General features: G+C 37.7%; 1 protein-coding gene across 1 annotated transcript in view; it reads left to right on the forward strand.

Moving 5' to 3' along the window:
- The first annotated feature begins 7,122 nt into the window (after positions 1–7,122).
- Positions 7,123–14,220, forward strand: part of LOC139741453 (condensin complex subunit 1-like) — a 38,285-nt gene continuing 31,187 nt past the window's right edge. Inside the window, exons 1-5 of the mRNA XM_071652035.1 lie at positions 7,123–7,179; positions 10,219–10,381; positions 11,824–11,899; positions 12,522–12,580; positions 13,991–14,172. Of these exons, the coding sequence (XP_071508136.1) occupies positions 10,264–10,381; positions 11,824–11,899; positions 12,522–12,580; positions 13,991–14,172 (435 nt within the window). The 5' untranslated portion in view covers positions 7,123–7,179; positions 10,219–10,263. The remainder of the gene's footprint in view (positions 7,180–10,218; positions 10,382–11,823; positions 11,900–12,521; positions 12,581–13,990; positions 14,173–14,220) is intronic.

Below are 14,220 nucleotides of genomic sequence, written 5' to 3' on the forward strand. Positions count from 1 at the left end.
TCCACAAATCTATTCTTATATATTCAACTTCAGTCTTATACTTTGTGAATATCTTTTGCGGAATTACTTTGGGGACTTCTGCAGCAGAGCAGGGACAAGATACAAAATCATGCAAGGGAGAGATGTTGTTGATATTTTCTGCAAACCGTGCTGATGTGTGCACTCCTTGCATATGTACATACAAATGCAAATTTTAAAGTGGCATTGTAACTATTTCCTATGAACATGAATGACATGTTTTCCATGTGTAAGGATGTGAGCAAGGATTGTTGTTCCCTGTTCTTTTTTGATATTTGATTAACTGTCATTTAGAGTAAAACTGAATCTCTCTTGTCGAACAAGCTCATTTTCTCATTGACTTCCATACAAATATGGGCTCCTCCATTAGGAAAGCTGTTGTTATGCCTCCGCCACGAAGTGGTGCCGGAGGCATTATGTTTTCGGGTTGTCCGTCCGTCCGTCCTTCCGTCCGTCCGTCCTTCCGTCCGTCCGTCCGTCCGTCCTTCCGTCCGTCCGTAATGAATTTTGTGGACAAGGTAACTATCAAAACCTGTTGAGGTATCCTAATGAAACTTGGCATGTGTGTGTATTAGGGGGTGAAGTTGTGCCTATCAACTTTTGGGTGCACATGCTCAAGGTCAAAGGTCAAAAGGTCAAGGTCAAATACATAAAATTTCACTATTTCCACCATATCTATTGAATGCCTGAAGATATTTTCTTGAAACTTAGTGTTTACATGTATTACCCAATTAAGATTCTCTGGTGAAAGTTTGGGTCAAAGGTCAAAGGTCAAAAGGTCAGGGTCAAATACATAAAATTTCACTATTTCCACCATATCTATTGAATGCCTCAAGATATTTTCTTGAAACTTAGTGTATACATGTATTACCCAATTAAGATTCTCTGGTGAAAGTTTGGGTCATGAGGTCAAAGGTCAAAGGTCAAAAGGTCAAGTAAAAATATAAAAACTTCTTTTTTTTCTCCGTGCCTTGGAAAATTGTTCAAGGTATCTTCATGGAACATAGTATATACATGTACTGACTGGAATTGATTATCTAGAGAATGTAGGGTTCATGGGGTCAAAGGTCAGGGGTCAAAGGTCAAGTACAACACTTCAAAATTTTACTATTTCCCTCATATTTATGCAATGCCAGCAGGGTTATTTTTTTTTTTACACTTGGTGTATGCATGTGTAACCTAATAGAAATTCTCTGGAAAGTTTTTTTTTTTCTTCTTTTTTTGCCTCAAAGGTCAAAAGGTCAAAGATCAAGTGAAAGTGCTGAACTAACTTTTTCCTCCATATCTCGGAAGTGGCTCAAGTTATCTTGAAACTTAGTACATATTATGCATGTTCTACCTGAAAGTGATTATCTTATGAATTTTAGGGTCAAGGGCCAGATGAAAATGGTAACAATTTACTATTCAATTCAGAAATTCACACCAATTCTCCACACCTGTACCTTGAAAATTACTCAATGCCTAAATGTATGAATGGGTCAAAGTCAAGTTAAAGTCATTAAATCCCTAGATACATGCTATCCTATTCATCCAATTAAACCTAGGTCAAGGAAGGTGAACATTCAACACATTTGTGACAAATTTGTTATTTCAATATTTTGCCAATTTTGTGAAAATGTAATCACACATTGTCCACATGTACTATCTAGACCTATTGGGAAAATCATGCATTATGGCGGAGGCATACCAGTCGCCAAAGCGACATTTCTAGTTTTATACTGTGAAGGTTGTAAATATTCATTATATTGGGTCTTTAGCTTGAAAGTGGGAATAGTTGTACAGACATCGATAAGATTCAGGGCTCAACATTAGCAGTGGCATGGTGGCCTGGGCCTCCTAAAAATTGATGTAGGGCTACCAAATTTCCAAAAAGGCTGTTTTTGATGGCGGAATTGGGCACTTAAGATTTCAAATGGATAGTCATTTATAATCCAGGCCACCAGAGAATGAGGTTGGTGTCGAGCCCCATATTGCATATAACACATGACCAGGAAGAAAATAAGGTTCATTTTATAATTGGATGTTAGTTGGGTATATTAGATACAAAACTAAATTTCTCAATTTATTGTATTACTTCAAAGAGCAGATAATTCCTCTTCATTTTTTATATTGATAATAGTTGCTTAACTCAGTTTTCAGTTAAGTAAATGGTCAATCACCTTAGTCAAAAATTCTGCTAAAACGGCAAAAGATTTCACACAGTGAGTGTACTAGCATAATGTGCAGATACAATGAGCGTGACCATATATGAATAGCTACCCTTTTGCTCCAACTAGCTGACATTTTCACTTGCCCCTGTTACATGCATTTTTCTCATTATGAAGAAAAATGCAAGATGGGTCTGTTTATGTATAGTTTTGTTGTTCATTGTATATACATTTGTATCATAAGATGATAAATCTGTCTTTTCTATGTACGTGTACACAGAAATCAGTTCCCACAAAAGTCATACCAGGTACCTGCAATTCTTTTTCGATTAACCATCTGGGAACACTTGAATTGACAGTAAAGGTGTTGTTTCAACAATGTTTCCAATTTAAAATGTCTGAATTTCATGGTCCTACATGCTGTCAGTTTCTCTTATATTACGTTTGGGTTTTTTGTTTAAAAGACCTGTTAGTGTTGGGAGACAGGTTTTGATTGAATCAATTTTCAATTGCTCACTGTGGTACATTTGAAAACAGTGATCAGTGCCAGCCTGCTACAATGTAGAATAGAATTGCACGTCAGCGAATATGTGCATGGAATAATCAATTACGTACATGTTCGACCCCAGTTGAGATTCTCGGGCTGTGTGTGTACTTGCATAGAGATCAGTGATAAGGCTATACACCATTCATTACAGGGATGTCTGCATATATCTGATTGAGGCCAGCCTTCCCATTACATGGTCTCCCCATGCTACTAGGTTTATTAGGAAGTTCTTTTTTGGGGGGGAAAGGGATGAAAATGGTTGTCTTGCTGGGGCTGTGGAATGTTTTTTAGGTCGGGTGCTGTGGGGGTCAAGGGTCAATGGTACCCTCAATCAGCAGAGATTGACAATTTTTTTTTTTTAATTTAGACATCAGGATGTTAAACAGTGTCTTTATTAAATGTCATGCTCATATACATGGCATCATTAATGGTGTGCCAAATTCACCTTTTGTTAAATCATTTTGTTTGTTATTTTGTTGTTATTCAGACACCAATGTGGTATGTATGCATGTATCCAGTGATAGACAACAGAGGACAAAAAAAGTCCCAAGCTGATGTGTCGGGCTATCCTTTCATGTATTTAGTGCATGGTACATGTATATTTTAATAGTGCGTACAGATTTTACGTAGTGGCTTGTCTGTACTCAGAGAAATCTTGAGCGCTTTATGACTTCCTCTGTCGGAGTTGCATATGAAACACAGAGAGCTACATGTACATGTGTCGCACAGTAACCTGTTGAGGACGAGCTGATTTTGCCATAAAACGCATTTCCCATAGACACTTCTCCCAAGTACATTTGTATTCATGGGACAAGTCTTCAATGGGTAAAGAAGTAACTAGTCGTTCTCTGAAATGAAAATTCACTTGAATTTAGAAAACAACATATGTATCCAGAACCTTTTGGCAGTGATTTAAGAGGAAGTACATACACAGCTGTGCAGAGGTTGAAATTACATTGGTTTCTTTTAGTTTGAATGACATAGAAAGTGGAGTTAGATTTCAGCATTCAACATCACTGTTTCTGTGCAAAAATGTGTAGCAATCTTTCTGAGAGTCATTCCCGTGGATTTCAAGGAATGTCACTAGCTTTTAGACTTACAAGCAGTACTTGGGGAAAAGAAGAGTCAAAATATTGTTGGCCTTCAAACATTTGTTCTTTGCAAATGAAACACAAAACAAAACAAAACATGCACTCTGTAAGACCCCACCTCCATGTTATGTTATGTTTAGTGCAGCAATATTATCTAGCTGATGTGAAGGAAGGCATGAATCCATAGGGCTATCCTTCAGGTAACACTGTATTTTACAGTTGGAAGCTAATTCACAAACTATAAAAACAATTATTAATTTGCTTAGAGTATTAACATTTTACATAATACAATTATATTTAAAAAAAAAATTATCATTGCTTGTCATTATTGTACAATCCCAGGTATGACATCATTTTGATGCAGCAGAATGATTACTGTAAAAAAGGATATTTTCGCGCGACTAATTTTTCGCGCTCAGCGAGGTAAGAAGAGTTTCGCGTGTTTTTAATTCCGCGGTATCAAGACATCAACTACAGGAACATATGGCAAGCAAAAATATTCGTGTGCTTTTATTTTTGCGCTAGTTTCTGACTGCGCGAAATGCGCGAAAATTTCAACACCGCGGAAATTTCCACTTTTACAGTAGTGTATGAAAGACGTGTTTATGAAATTTTTGTTCCTATTATTGATTATTTCGGTTTTTTGTTATGTAGTCCTTCAAATGGACAAGGGCATGAATATCAAGACTGTATGTTCAAATTCATGTTCACCCGTTGAGGACGAGTCCCGAGTATACTCAGGCAAGTGTCTATGGGAAATCTGGTTGTAGCAAAATCAGCCCATCCTCAACGGGTTAAGATGCTTGTCCCTGTGTAGTATGTGCGACATTGGCCACTCTTTTTTTTTTATATCATTGCTAATTTGCAAACGTCACATTGTAAGCTGAAGTCATATAAAATGCACATGAAGATAGCACAGTCATGAGGTTTCTATATTTTAAAGATGGAGTACTAGTATTTAGGGGTAGTAGTGGATACTAGCAGACACCACTGTATAGGCTGGTGTGCATTTCTCCATGATCATGTGACCAACATAACCTTTTCTCTTTGCCTCTTGTATTTTTATATCTATACATTCGTATGTACCACATGCCTGTCTGTAAACCCAACCATGTGTGTGACTTGAGCACAAGGTTGTAAGACTGTACGTGTACATCGGTGTACCGTGTTTTGTCTGAAAATGTGCATTACAAATGGGACAAATACTGTATCATATCTTGTTGAATAAAACGTGACTGTAATCAGATGCCACACTGACCTCTTCAACAATGGCAACAAAATCGGTTCTAATTCCTGTCATTCATGTTGCTGTATATTGAACTGGAAAAGTCTCATGAAATGCCTGTAGAACCATCATTTAGAATCTTGAAACATGTTCTTGTGCTAAATAAACAAAGCTATGATTGAATTAGTTGTGTATATGCAGTGTTTTTGAAAAATTATGTCCTTTTTCTATAACTGTGAGGTGGTGTGTGATGGTATGAATGAGTGTTCCCTGATTGCATTCAAATGTGCTCTACAGAATTTGTATAGATTATACATTTGTACTTCCTATCAAAGTAGTACAATGGGGCTAATTGTAATTATATTCCACATAGTAAGAATCTTGCTATAGGATTGGTCAAGAGCTGATCACATGATAAAGCATAGTTTTGCCCATCACATCACCTGAGAAGAAAAGTTTGTTACACCGTATGTTGATAGTCCCTTTTGTTTCGCTGATCTCTTCAGTCCATACAGTCCAAACGCGAGATGAGTACGTGCGAAATAAAAGTGCGTTGCACTGTGGACTATCACATTAACTACATGTAGGTAAAATGATAGTTCACAGTGCCACGCACTTTTATTTCGGTGCCGCGTTGCGCGGAGCAAATTCGTTGGTTTGTCATCTACGCGCATACGTCTAAAGTAAACTATGTAGCCTAAGCCCTGAGGATATACCTAAAGACAGCTGAAACGGTTTCAGATGAGGAATAAAATGGGAATATCTAGGACCCTAGATGTGGAATATAAAGCAAATAATCAACTTTTAGTTTCTGGCAATGAGACAAGCTACTGTACATGTATCACTTCCTCGGCGATCTGAATGTGAACGCTATCTTTCCTCAGCTGCGCTTCGGAAAGATAGCTACATCCAGATTGCCTCGGAAGTGAAAGTTTGTCACATCACCTTCACCAACGTTGATTATTTGCTAACCATCCATGATGTATATATATATATATATATATATTTTTTTTTTTTTTATATATATATATATATATATTTAAAAAAAAAAAAAAAAATATATATATATATATATATATATTCATTTATTTATACAATAGTGATGTCACAATAGAGGAATGCATTATATGCCAATTGCTGTTTATTAGAATCCAAATAAATAGATTCTAACAAATAGGGATTGGCATAATGCATTCCTCTATTGTGACATTACTATCGTGACTATTACTGCCAATATGTGGATCAAATAACATAATATATTTCTAAAACCTGACAATAAAAACTGGACTTGAAGACAACATATTTCTTTCTGTCTCTTTTGTTCTGGTGATACAGCTGTTTTGCCATTTCTTCAAGATACAACTCCACACCATGTTCAAATGGGCTTTAGTGAAAAGAACCAAATCAGGCAAACAAAATTCAAAGAAAATATAAAGAAAAAGTTCAACGTATCTTCATATTTTTCTATGATAGCATAATGAAAGAGCACTTGCGATTTACAGAACCTCTTTCAGGAGGAGGGGGGAATGATATTACTGGTACCCTTAAAGGGATGGATTAGTTATGAATAAGATCAAAGGGGTTTCAGGTTTCCAACATATTGTGAGATACTGTACATTGTAATAAGAAACCTCATTATGAAACGATAAAGAGCATACAATTTGAAGAGAAATTCAGATTTTATTTGATGATTTTTTTTTTAATGGCAGAGATATCCAAAAACAAAGAAATCCTTATAAAACTTTGTCTTATTTTGTTTTTGGATATCTCATTTCAAATCCAATTTTCATGAAATAAACTTTTAATTTGATATGCCTGTTAGAATTGTATGCTCTTTAATATTTCATATGTAGTTTCTTGATAATCTCCCTCAAAGTTAAAATCTGAATCCCCTAGCTCAACTAAAACTAATGAAATGAAATGAAACGAAATGAAATGAATTGCGTGAATGACATGTAAAAAATATCCTTGGCCATGTTCAGGGAAAACGTCATGCCTTCTATTTCTATGCGGTATTTGCGGCTACCATAACGCGACTGACGATTGCGCGTTTATGATTGGTCAATTAGCGACACTTTCCGATCGGCGGTATTTCGAAGACGTCAACAAATTACAAGCGTGTGTACACATCTTACATGCAGGGTTCATATGGTGAGTTTGTTCCTTGTAAAGATCCAATATGATATCATTCTGTTGTAACTGAGTTTGTATTGAAACATGACTGAATCGGAGAATTACTGACAGTGTGTAAAACTGTAACGATATATTATTGCCAATTTATTTTTCGTCGGATCGCTCAGCTCACGTCATACCGTGCACACAAAGCGCGCTACCGGCCGTTGCGTTGTGTGCAACCAACGTATGGGAACAAGAAGGTGAGACGACCTACCTGCGCTGCGCTGCGCTCCCCGGCCAGCCATCGCCAGGCGGTACGTGCAACCATCCCGATGCGTAGACAGAAAGATCCGTCTGTCCGGAGGACTCTTTTATATTTTGCCATTAACGCTGTCCTCCGTAGACAGACGGAAGGTTGCAGTACCCATTGCTGTGTGGATGTTCTTAACCACTGTCTCTATGGAAAATTGGGTGAGGTACCTCACCCTTCTCGATTGCGTCTAATTCACGGCCCTAGGTCGGCAAATTTAAGCTTGTATGGTGAAATTATTTTTTTAAGAATACGTTACACTCACCAGATTAATGAATAATCCAACATTTTAGGAGAATTTTCAACGTAAAACACAGCCTGTCGCGTCGTCACATTCAAACTGCAGAAACATACACTATGAATCTATTAGCCAATCACATGCGAGGTAGTTTCTACGTATTTGTTTTACTAAAACAAGTACCTCGCATGTGATTGGCTTAGCAATTGTTACAGATTCAAAATGGCGACTTACTGCTCGCGAACGGCGATGTTGCGATATCGATAAAATTTCTGCATTATAACCGAGGTTATGTGAGTATTTCGATTGCACAATGTGAGAAATTTATCCCAAATATTGCTGCATAATGTGTCATGTCATGTCATACTTGTTTGAATGTAAAAAAGCTGTCTGAAATTTGGTTTATCGTAACGTTTGATCTGTGCGCGACTGCTCCACACAGGAGCCGCAATCATTGACTTCGGTCTGTATACGGAGGGGATCCGTGAAGCCAGACGCAGTCTCCGCGGAACATTCCCCGACGGACAGATACAGACCGATCTTTCGGTCAACCCGATGCGATGCTAACGACGTTACATAGTTGCCTAAGTTGGACCTACTACTACTCATCGACCTCTTTTTTGATGAAATACCTGAATTGACGTATCTTAGAAAATATCCCTCAGTTTCACTTCATATCACTCAAGGCAGAAAATACCGCAGATTTGTATATCCCAGGCTCAGATGAGATTGAGTAGTGTGTTACTGCCGTTAACGCTAGAACTAGAAGTCTGTCTGTCCGGAGGATTCTTCCATTTTTTTTTTTTTTTTTTACGTTGAGTCGTTATTGCTCTCCTCCGGAGACAGACAGAAAGGTTGTCTCATGATCCCATACCTCGCTGTATTGATGCTCTTAACCACTGTCTCTATGGAGAATTGGGTGAGGCCGTACCTCACCCTTCTCGATTGCGTCTAGCGTTAGGGCCCTAACGTTAATTCAATTCACAGCCCTAGATCGGCAAATTCAAACTTGTAAGTTGTAGGTCTAGATGTATAGCAAAATCAACATTTCTAGAATGCATTGCACTCACCACTAGTGTTTGAAATAAACTTATCCAAGATTTGGGTGAAATTTTCATGGAAAAAGACACAAGTCAAAGTGTCTTCAAAACTACCATGACTACCAGGACCAGCCCGTCGATACAGTCGCAACAGCTCTTCAACATATGAATCCGTTAGCCAATCACTTACGATGTACGTGTTTTAAATGGCGACTTTCACTCACACTGCTCACATTAAAAGTCACACTACTTCACAGCTAGCGAACGGCGATGTTGCGAACCTCGATTATCCGGCCATGTCGAGACATGCGCTCATCCGGATAAGCGAATTGGCCGAATATTGGAGACAATGTTAATGTAAGCTGCCGTCCCAGTGCACTGGCAGCTAGGCAGGCATAACGTACTCCGCAACGGTGGTGTAATCTATGCTAGCCTGCGCAAAATTGTAGTCCCTTCTTCACAAAAATAAAGTATATCTATATGAAAATCATACATGTTTTACCTCATTAGATATTGAGAAACCTATCATGCATATCTTATGAGGTTAGTGAAATAGATCCATGAAAAGATGTTAAAGGCACTGTTTTCTCAATTTTTGGATTAAAAAAAAAGTCCTTCATTGCATGAACGCGTCCGGATAATAGAGATTTCCGGATAAAAGGAGGCCGGATAATCGAGGTCGAGCTGTATTTCGATTGCACAATGTGAGAAAGTTACCCCAAATATTGACTGCATAATGTGTCATGTCATGTCAAACTTGTTTGAATGTAAAAAAGCTATATATGAAATTGGGTTTGTGGTAACGTTTGATCTGTGCATGACCGCTGGCAGAGCATCAATACAGGGGCCAGTAGGATAGTTTTCGGTCTGTATAGGAGGGGATTCTGTGAAGCCAGACGCAGTCTCCATGGAACATATCCCTGACGACCAGATACAGACCGATCTTTCGGTCGAAGATGAGATCAGCATTGATCAGTGGCGGATCCAGGCGGGGGCTCACCAGACGTGATTTTCTTTTTTCTTTTTCCTTTTTTTTTCTTTTTTCTTTTTTACTCCTGTTTCCTCAGGTTATTTACCTGTAGGCTGTTGTGTATCCCCCTAATTTCTCTTGATTTGTATTCATCTTTGAATGTTCCAGCGTATTGCGCCCCGTTTTGAGTTTATTATACATGAGAAAGCCATCTTTCACTGATGTGTTCAACACTAATGTTGCTGCTTTCACTCAATCCACACTTCTCTTTGGGTTTTGGTTTCCTTTAATAGTTGAAGCATTATTGGCATTTCCAGGAGTTTCTCTCATCACTGTTTTCTTCGTTCTTTTTTTTTCTGTTGTCACTCCCAAGAAGTGTCATATGGAAGTAGATTCTGTGATAACTGTATTTCTCTGTCAGATGTCTGAACTGAGAATTTTGATTCAATCAAATGTTTTGATTTCTCTCCTCCCCCCCCCCCCCCCCAACCTCGCTCCACTTTCTTACCCAATAAAGCATAAGAAGAGACCAGAGTACTAGCGGAATCTGCACGCCACCACAATGAGTTGGGAGTTTGTACTACCCCTTCATCTGAAGGACCTCCAGCAAGGAACTGGCATCAACCAGTACATTGTCGAGGAGGTGTACCCAGTCAGACAAGTAGGAGACAAGGTTGTTGGTAAGTCCACGAGCCTGGATGTGACTTTTTCTTTTCGGGCAAAGAGACCAAGCAAACGAAAGAAAAGAGCTTGAAAGGATGATTTGTCACCATTTTGAAAGTTGGCTTTCTATCAAAATGCACTGTAGAATGAAATCAATTAGCAAGCAAAATCTAGAGGTTTCTTCTTCTTCTTCGAAAAAAAAAAAGTGTATTATTGTTTATATGTCAAGTACTGAATAAGACTGGTCTCCTGTCCACTGAAAACTGACAGCCACCTTTGGACTAAATTTTTGCCACATGTTATTTTCAACGGCTTTTTGGAGTGCTCAATTTTGAACAAGTCTTCACCACGGGAGATATACATTGTACCTTCCTCCCGCGAGAGACAGGTCATAGTACTGTTAATGCAGTCCATCTCTTCACTCAGTGCTTGCTGGACTAAACTTGGAATAAATTAAAAAAAGGAAATAAATATGGCTATAAACAAATGTCTCAGGCCCAATTCTTTTTTGTCCTCTTTTTTCTTTAAACTGTATGGAATGATTTATCCAACAATTCTCTTTCTTTACAATTCTGACTCAGAATACAGACATGGGCAAAAATCGTCAACCAAACACATTTATACTCTTTGAATTTATGTACAAACAACTGCTTACCTACTTTTGCACATTTTTTAACCCCACTACATCTTTTATTATTCTGGTGCTTGTAGTATGTTATATTACTTACTACATTGTAGCATACAATGTAGGAGAATGGGCATAATTGATAGTAGTTCAGAGATGAACACACAAAATACATGCACTGGCATTCTCATACATATAAAAGATGCAATGTTGTATTGCATATACAGTGCACTCCCGTTATAACGAAATGCTCGGGACCGGCAGTTTTCTTTCGTTATAACCGAACAAATACAATATATAACGAAAACAAGGAACCACGTATATTATGTTTGCTGAATACTCATCATACACTGCAAAGCTATGTGAAATGTGATGGGATAACTGTATTACAATAATAAACGCAAGTTCCCCTCTGAAACTGTGTGTGACACAAGGAGCGAACACACAGTGGTGTGAAGCGTTCACCCATGCAGAGACGCTATAAATGCTTGTTCCGCTACATATTTTCGAAAGCAATTCGCATTTCGTTATAACGGAGCACATTTCTTTTGTTTTTCTTTGTCTGTAGCGCTCGGAAAAGACTTTGTTATAACGGAAATTTCGTTATAACCGTGTTCGTTATAAGCGAATTTTGTACCATAGACTTTAATGGTGATAATTTTGGGACCAGAAGATTTACTTCGTTATAACGAAATTTCGTTATAACCGTGTTTGTTGTAACGGGAGTGCACTGTAGTACAACATTTACACTGTAGTCAACCTGTGATAATGGCACTTCACTTTCTTTCTTTCCTTTCCTGTTCACACAAGTGTTTCAATTTTTCATATTTTCAGGAAGCAAGTCTGCTCTGCATCAAGATGGCTCCTTTATGATTCTGGACCACTTTGACAGTTTCTACAGTCTTCTCAGGTGAGTACTTCTATGGCAAAATATATATATTGGCTTTCTTGCAATGTTAAGTCTCCCCAACATGAATGATGTAATACAATGTACATGACAGTGTGTTGATAGTAGATTACACTGTACTTTCTTTTCTTTCTATGATACATGTGTGTGAAATCAAAACAGAATTTTTAATGTAGTGCTTTCCAGTGGCCATAATAACTCTGAACTCTGTGAAACTTTCCACAAAGTAAAATCTAATCACAAGCAAGTGATTGCTTGACTCTCATTTAGTCTCTTACCACAGCACATCATTAGGTACCATGAAAGTTTTGTATGTGGGCACATGAACTTGATGTTACTCAGATATTGACACTGTACCTTATGTCATTATTTTGTGTCATAAAATGCCACTAGATAACGCATATCCCCTTGCAGTAGATTTCAGTTCTTTTGCATGTGAGTGAGAGTCTTTGAGTATTTCTTCAATATTTTGTTTGTATGTATGTGTGTGAGAAAAAGCACCTCTAAGCATTGAAGAACAAAATCTTACAGAATCATGACATATTCTGTTTCTATAACTGTGCAATGATTTTGTTTTTTGTTTTTTAACATCAACAAACATGTTCTCTTCTTTCCTGCTTTACAGGCAGTTTCAGAGTGTAGAGCAAGATGTTAGAGAGGAAGCATGGGAAATCATCCTTTCAGGTTTGTTTAGTTTTGTGTTTGATCGTTTTGTTTGGTATTATACCTGGAATTTATGTAAATGGTAATCTTACAGTTGTTAACCCTAAGTAGGCCGGGCTATTTAGGTAGATGATAGACCCACCTCCAGATCTCGGCCGTTGACCGCGCGATCACGACAAAAATTGGCACACACATTGTATGTGACGTAATCTAAAATACGGTGAAGTTGATTTTCAAAAAATTATCATTTATTCTAAATTATGCTAATTTATGCATAATGATGCATGAAATCAGACTATTTGACATAAATCACTAAATAAGGCTCAAAACAGGCATATTTTTAGTGTCCCTAGCAAATTTTAGAGAAAATAATTGTGCCATCAGAAAAATTTCTGAAGTATTTTACTGTTTTTTTTTAGTTTCTTATGTATTTCTTAGTTTTTTCGACTTTTTGTTTTTCACTATTTTTTCAATGAAATTTGTCCGCGACATTGTTCCGAACATGAAAATATGTCATTAATTGATTTTAATCACTAAGACCCCAAAATAATCATGCTGTTATGAAATTTGCCTGGAAGCACAGTTTGCATTGAAATTGTACATAAATTCACGTTTTTGAGCAATTTTTCGTCTGACATGCATGTACATATTTACGCGTAACTTCAGAACCGCGTGTCCGGGTATCGCAAATTCGGTGTCAAAAGATGCGGGAGACTCGAAAGAAAAAAGTCATGAAACATCACGGCGATAGTTTTTCGCGATGGCGATGCATCGCGCGGAACATCCCCCCCTCCCCCGGCATAGTTAGGGTTAACATCACCTTGTACATTTCATTTGTGTACTGTTTATTTCAAGGACAAACTTACAAATTCCTTCAACACAGTAACTGGAACTGTCCACTGAGTTTCAAGTGTGAGACCGGTGTAGTTTCAGTTCTTCAACTCAATTCAACGTAATCACGGCCATTAGGTAATAGATGAATGTGAGATTGTGTGAAATGGAAATATTTTAGATGCAGTTATGATCATATGAATATTCCTCTAAAAGTCCATGTTATGTGATAAGCATTCTAGAATAGTAAACATGGTTTATGATTGACATTGACACTTTTATGATCGCACTTTTTGGTTTTGTTTGTGTGTAGATGTTCTCATGTTCAGTGACATAGTGTTTTTGAAAGATTTGAAGTCACACTATTAAATTACACTACTTCACAACTTCCAGGTATGTGACATAGTGTGAATTCTTCCATATATTTCTAGAATAAAAAAGGGGGAAAATGGTCACTTATCATTTCTTACATTTTCATCATGTAGTTTTATTAATAATCCTGCTTGTTGTGCCATGTTACTCATATTCAATTCTTGTTCTTTTTGTAGTAAGAGTATATTTCATGATTGGTATCTTACCATGCTTATCTCTGTACCATAGCCTGTGCTAAGAATACTGAAGCTGTCACCAAGTTCATCGCAGAGTCTGTCAGTGACCACCAAAATCGCCACCTGCTCCTCAACAGCACCAAGATGACGACGTTCATCCTGTGCCAGTTAACAGAAGCCTTTGAGACGGAGGCATGCAAGCCGTCTACTGACACAGCAGCATTGAAGGGCAGGGTATGGGAAATATTTTTGACAAACGCTATCAATCTATGTAATAAATGC

Source organism: Diadema antillarum, unplaced genomic scaffold, assembly GCF_040938485.1.
Source record: "Diadema antillarum isolate AM-2024a unplaced genomic scaffold, OU_Dant_1.0 seq00000931_RagTag, whole genome shotgun sequence".
Lineage (NCBI taxonomy): Eukaryota > Metazoa > Echinodermata > Echinoidea > Diadematoida > Diadematidae > Diadema > Diadema antillarum.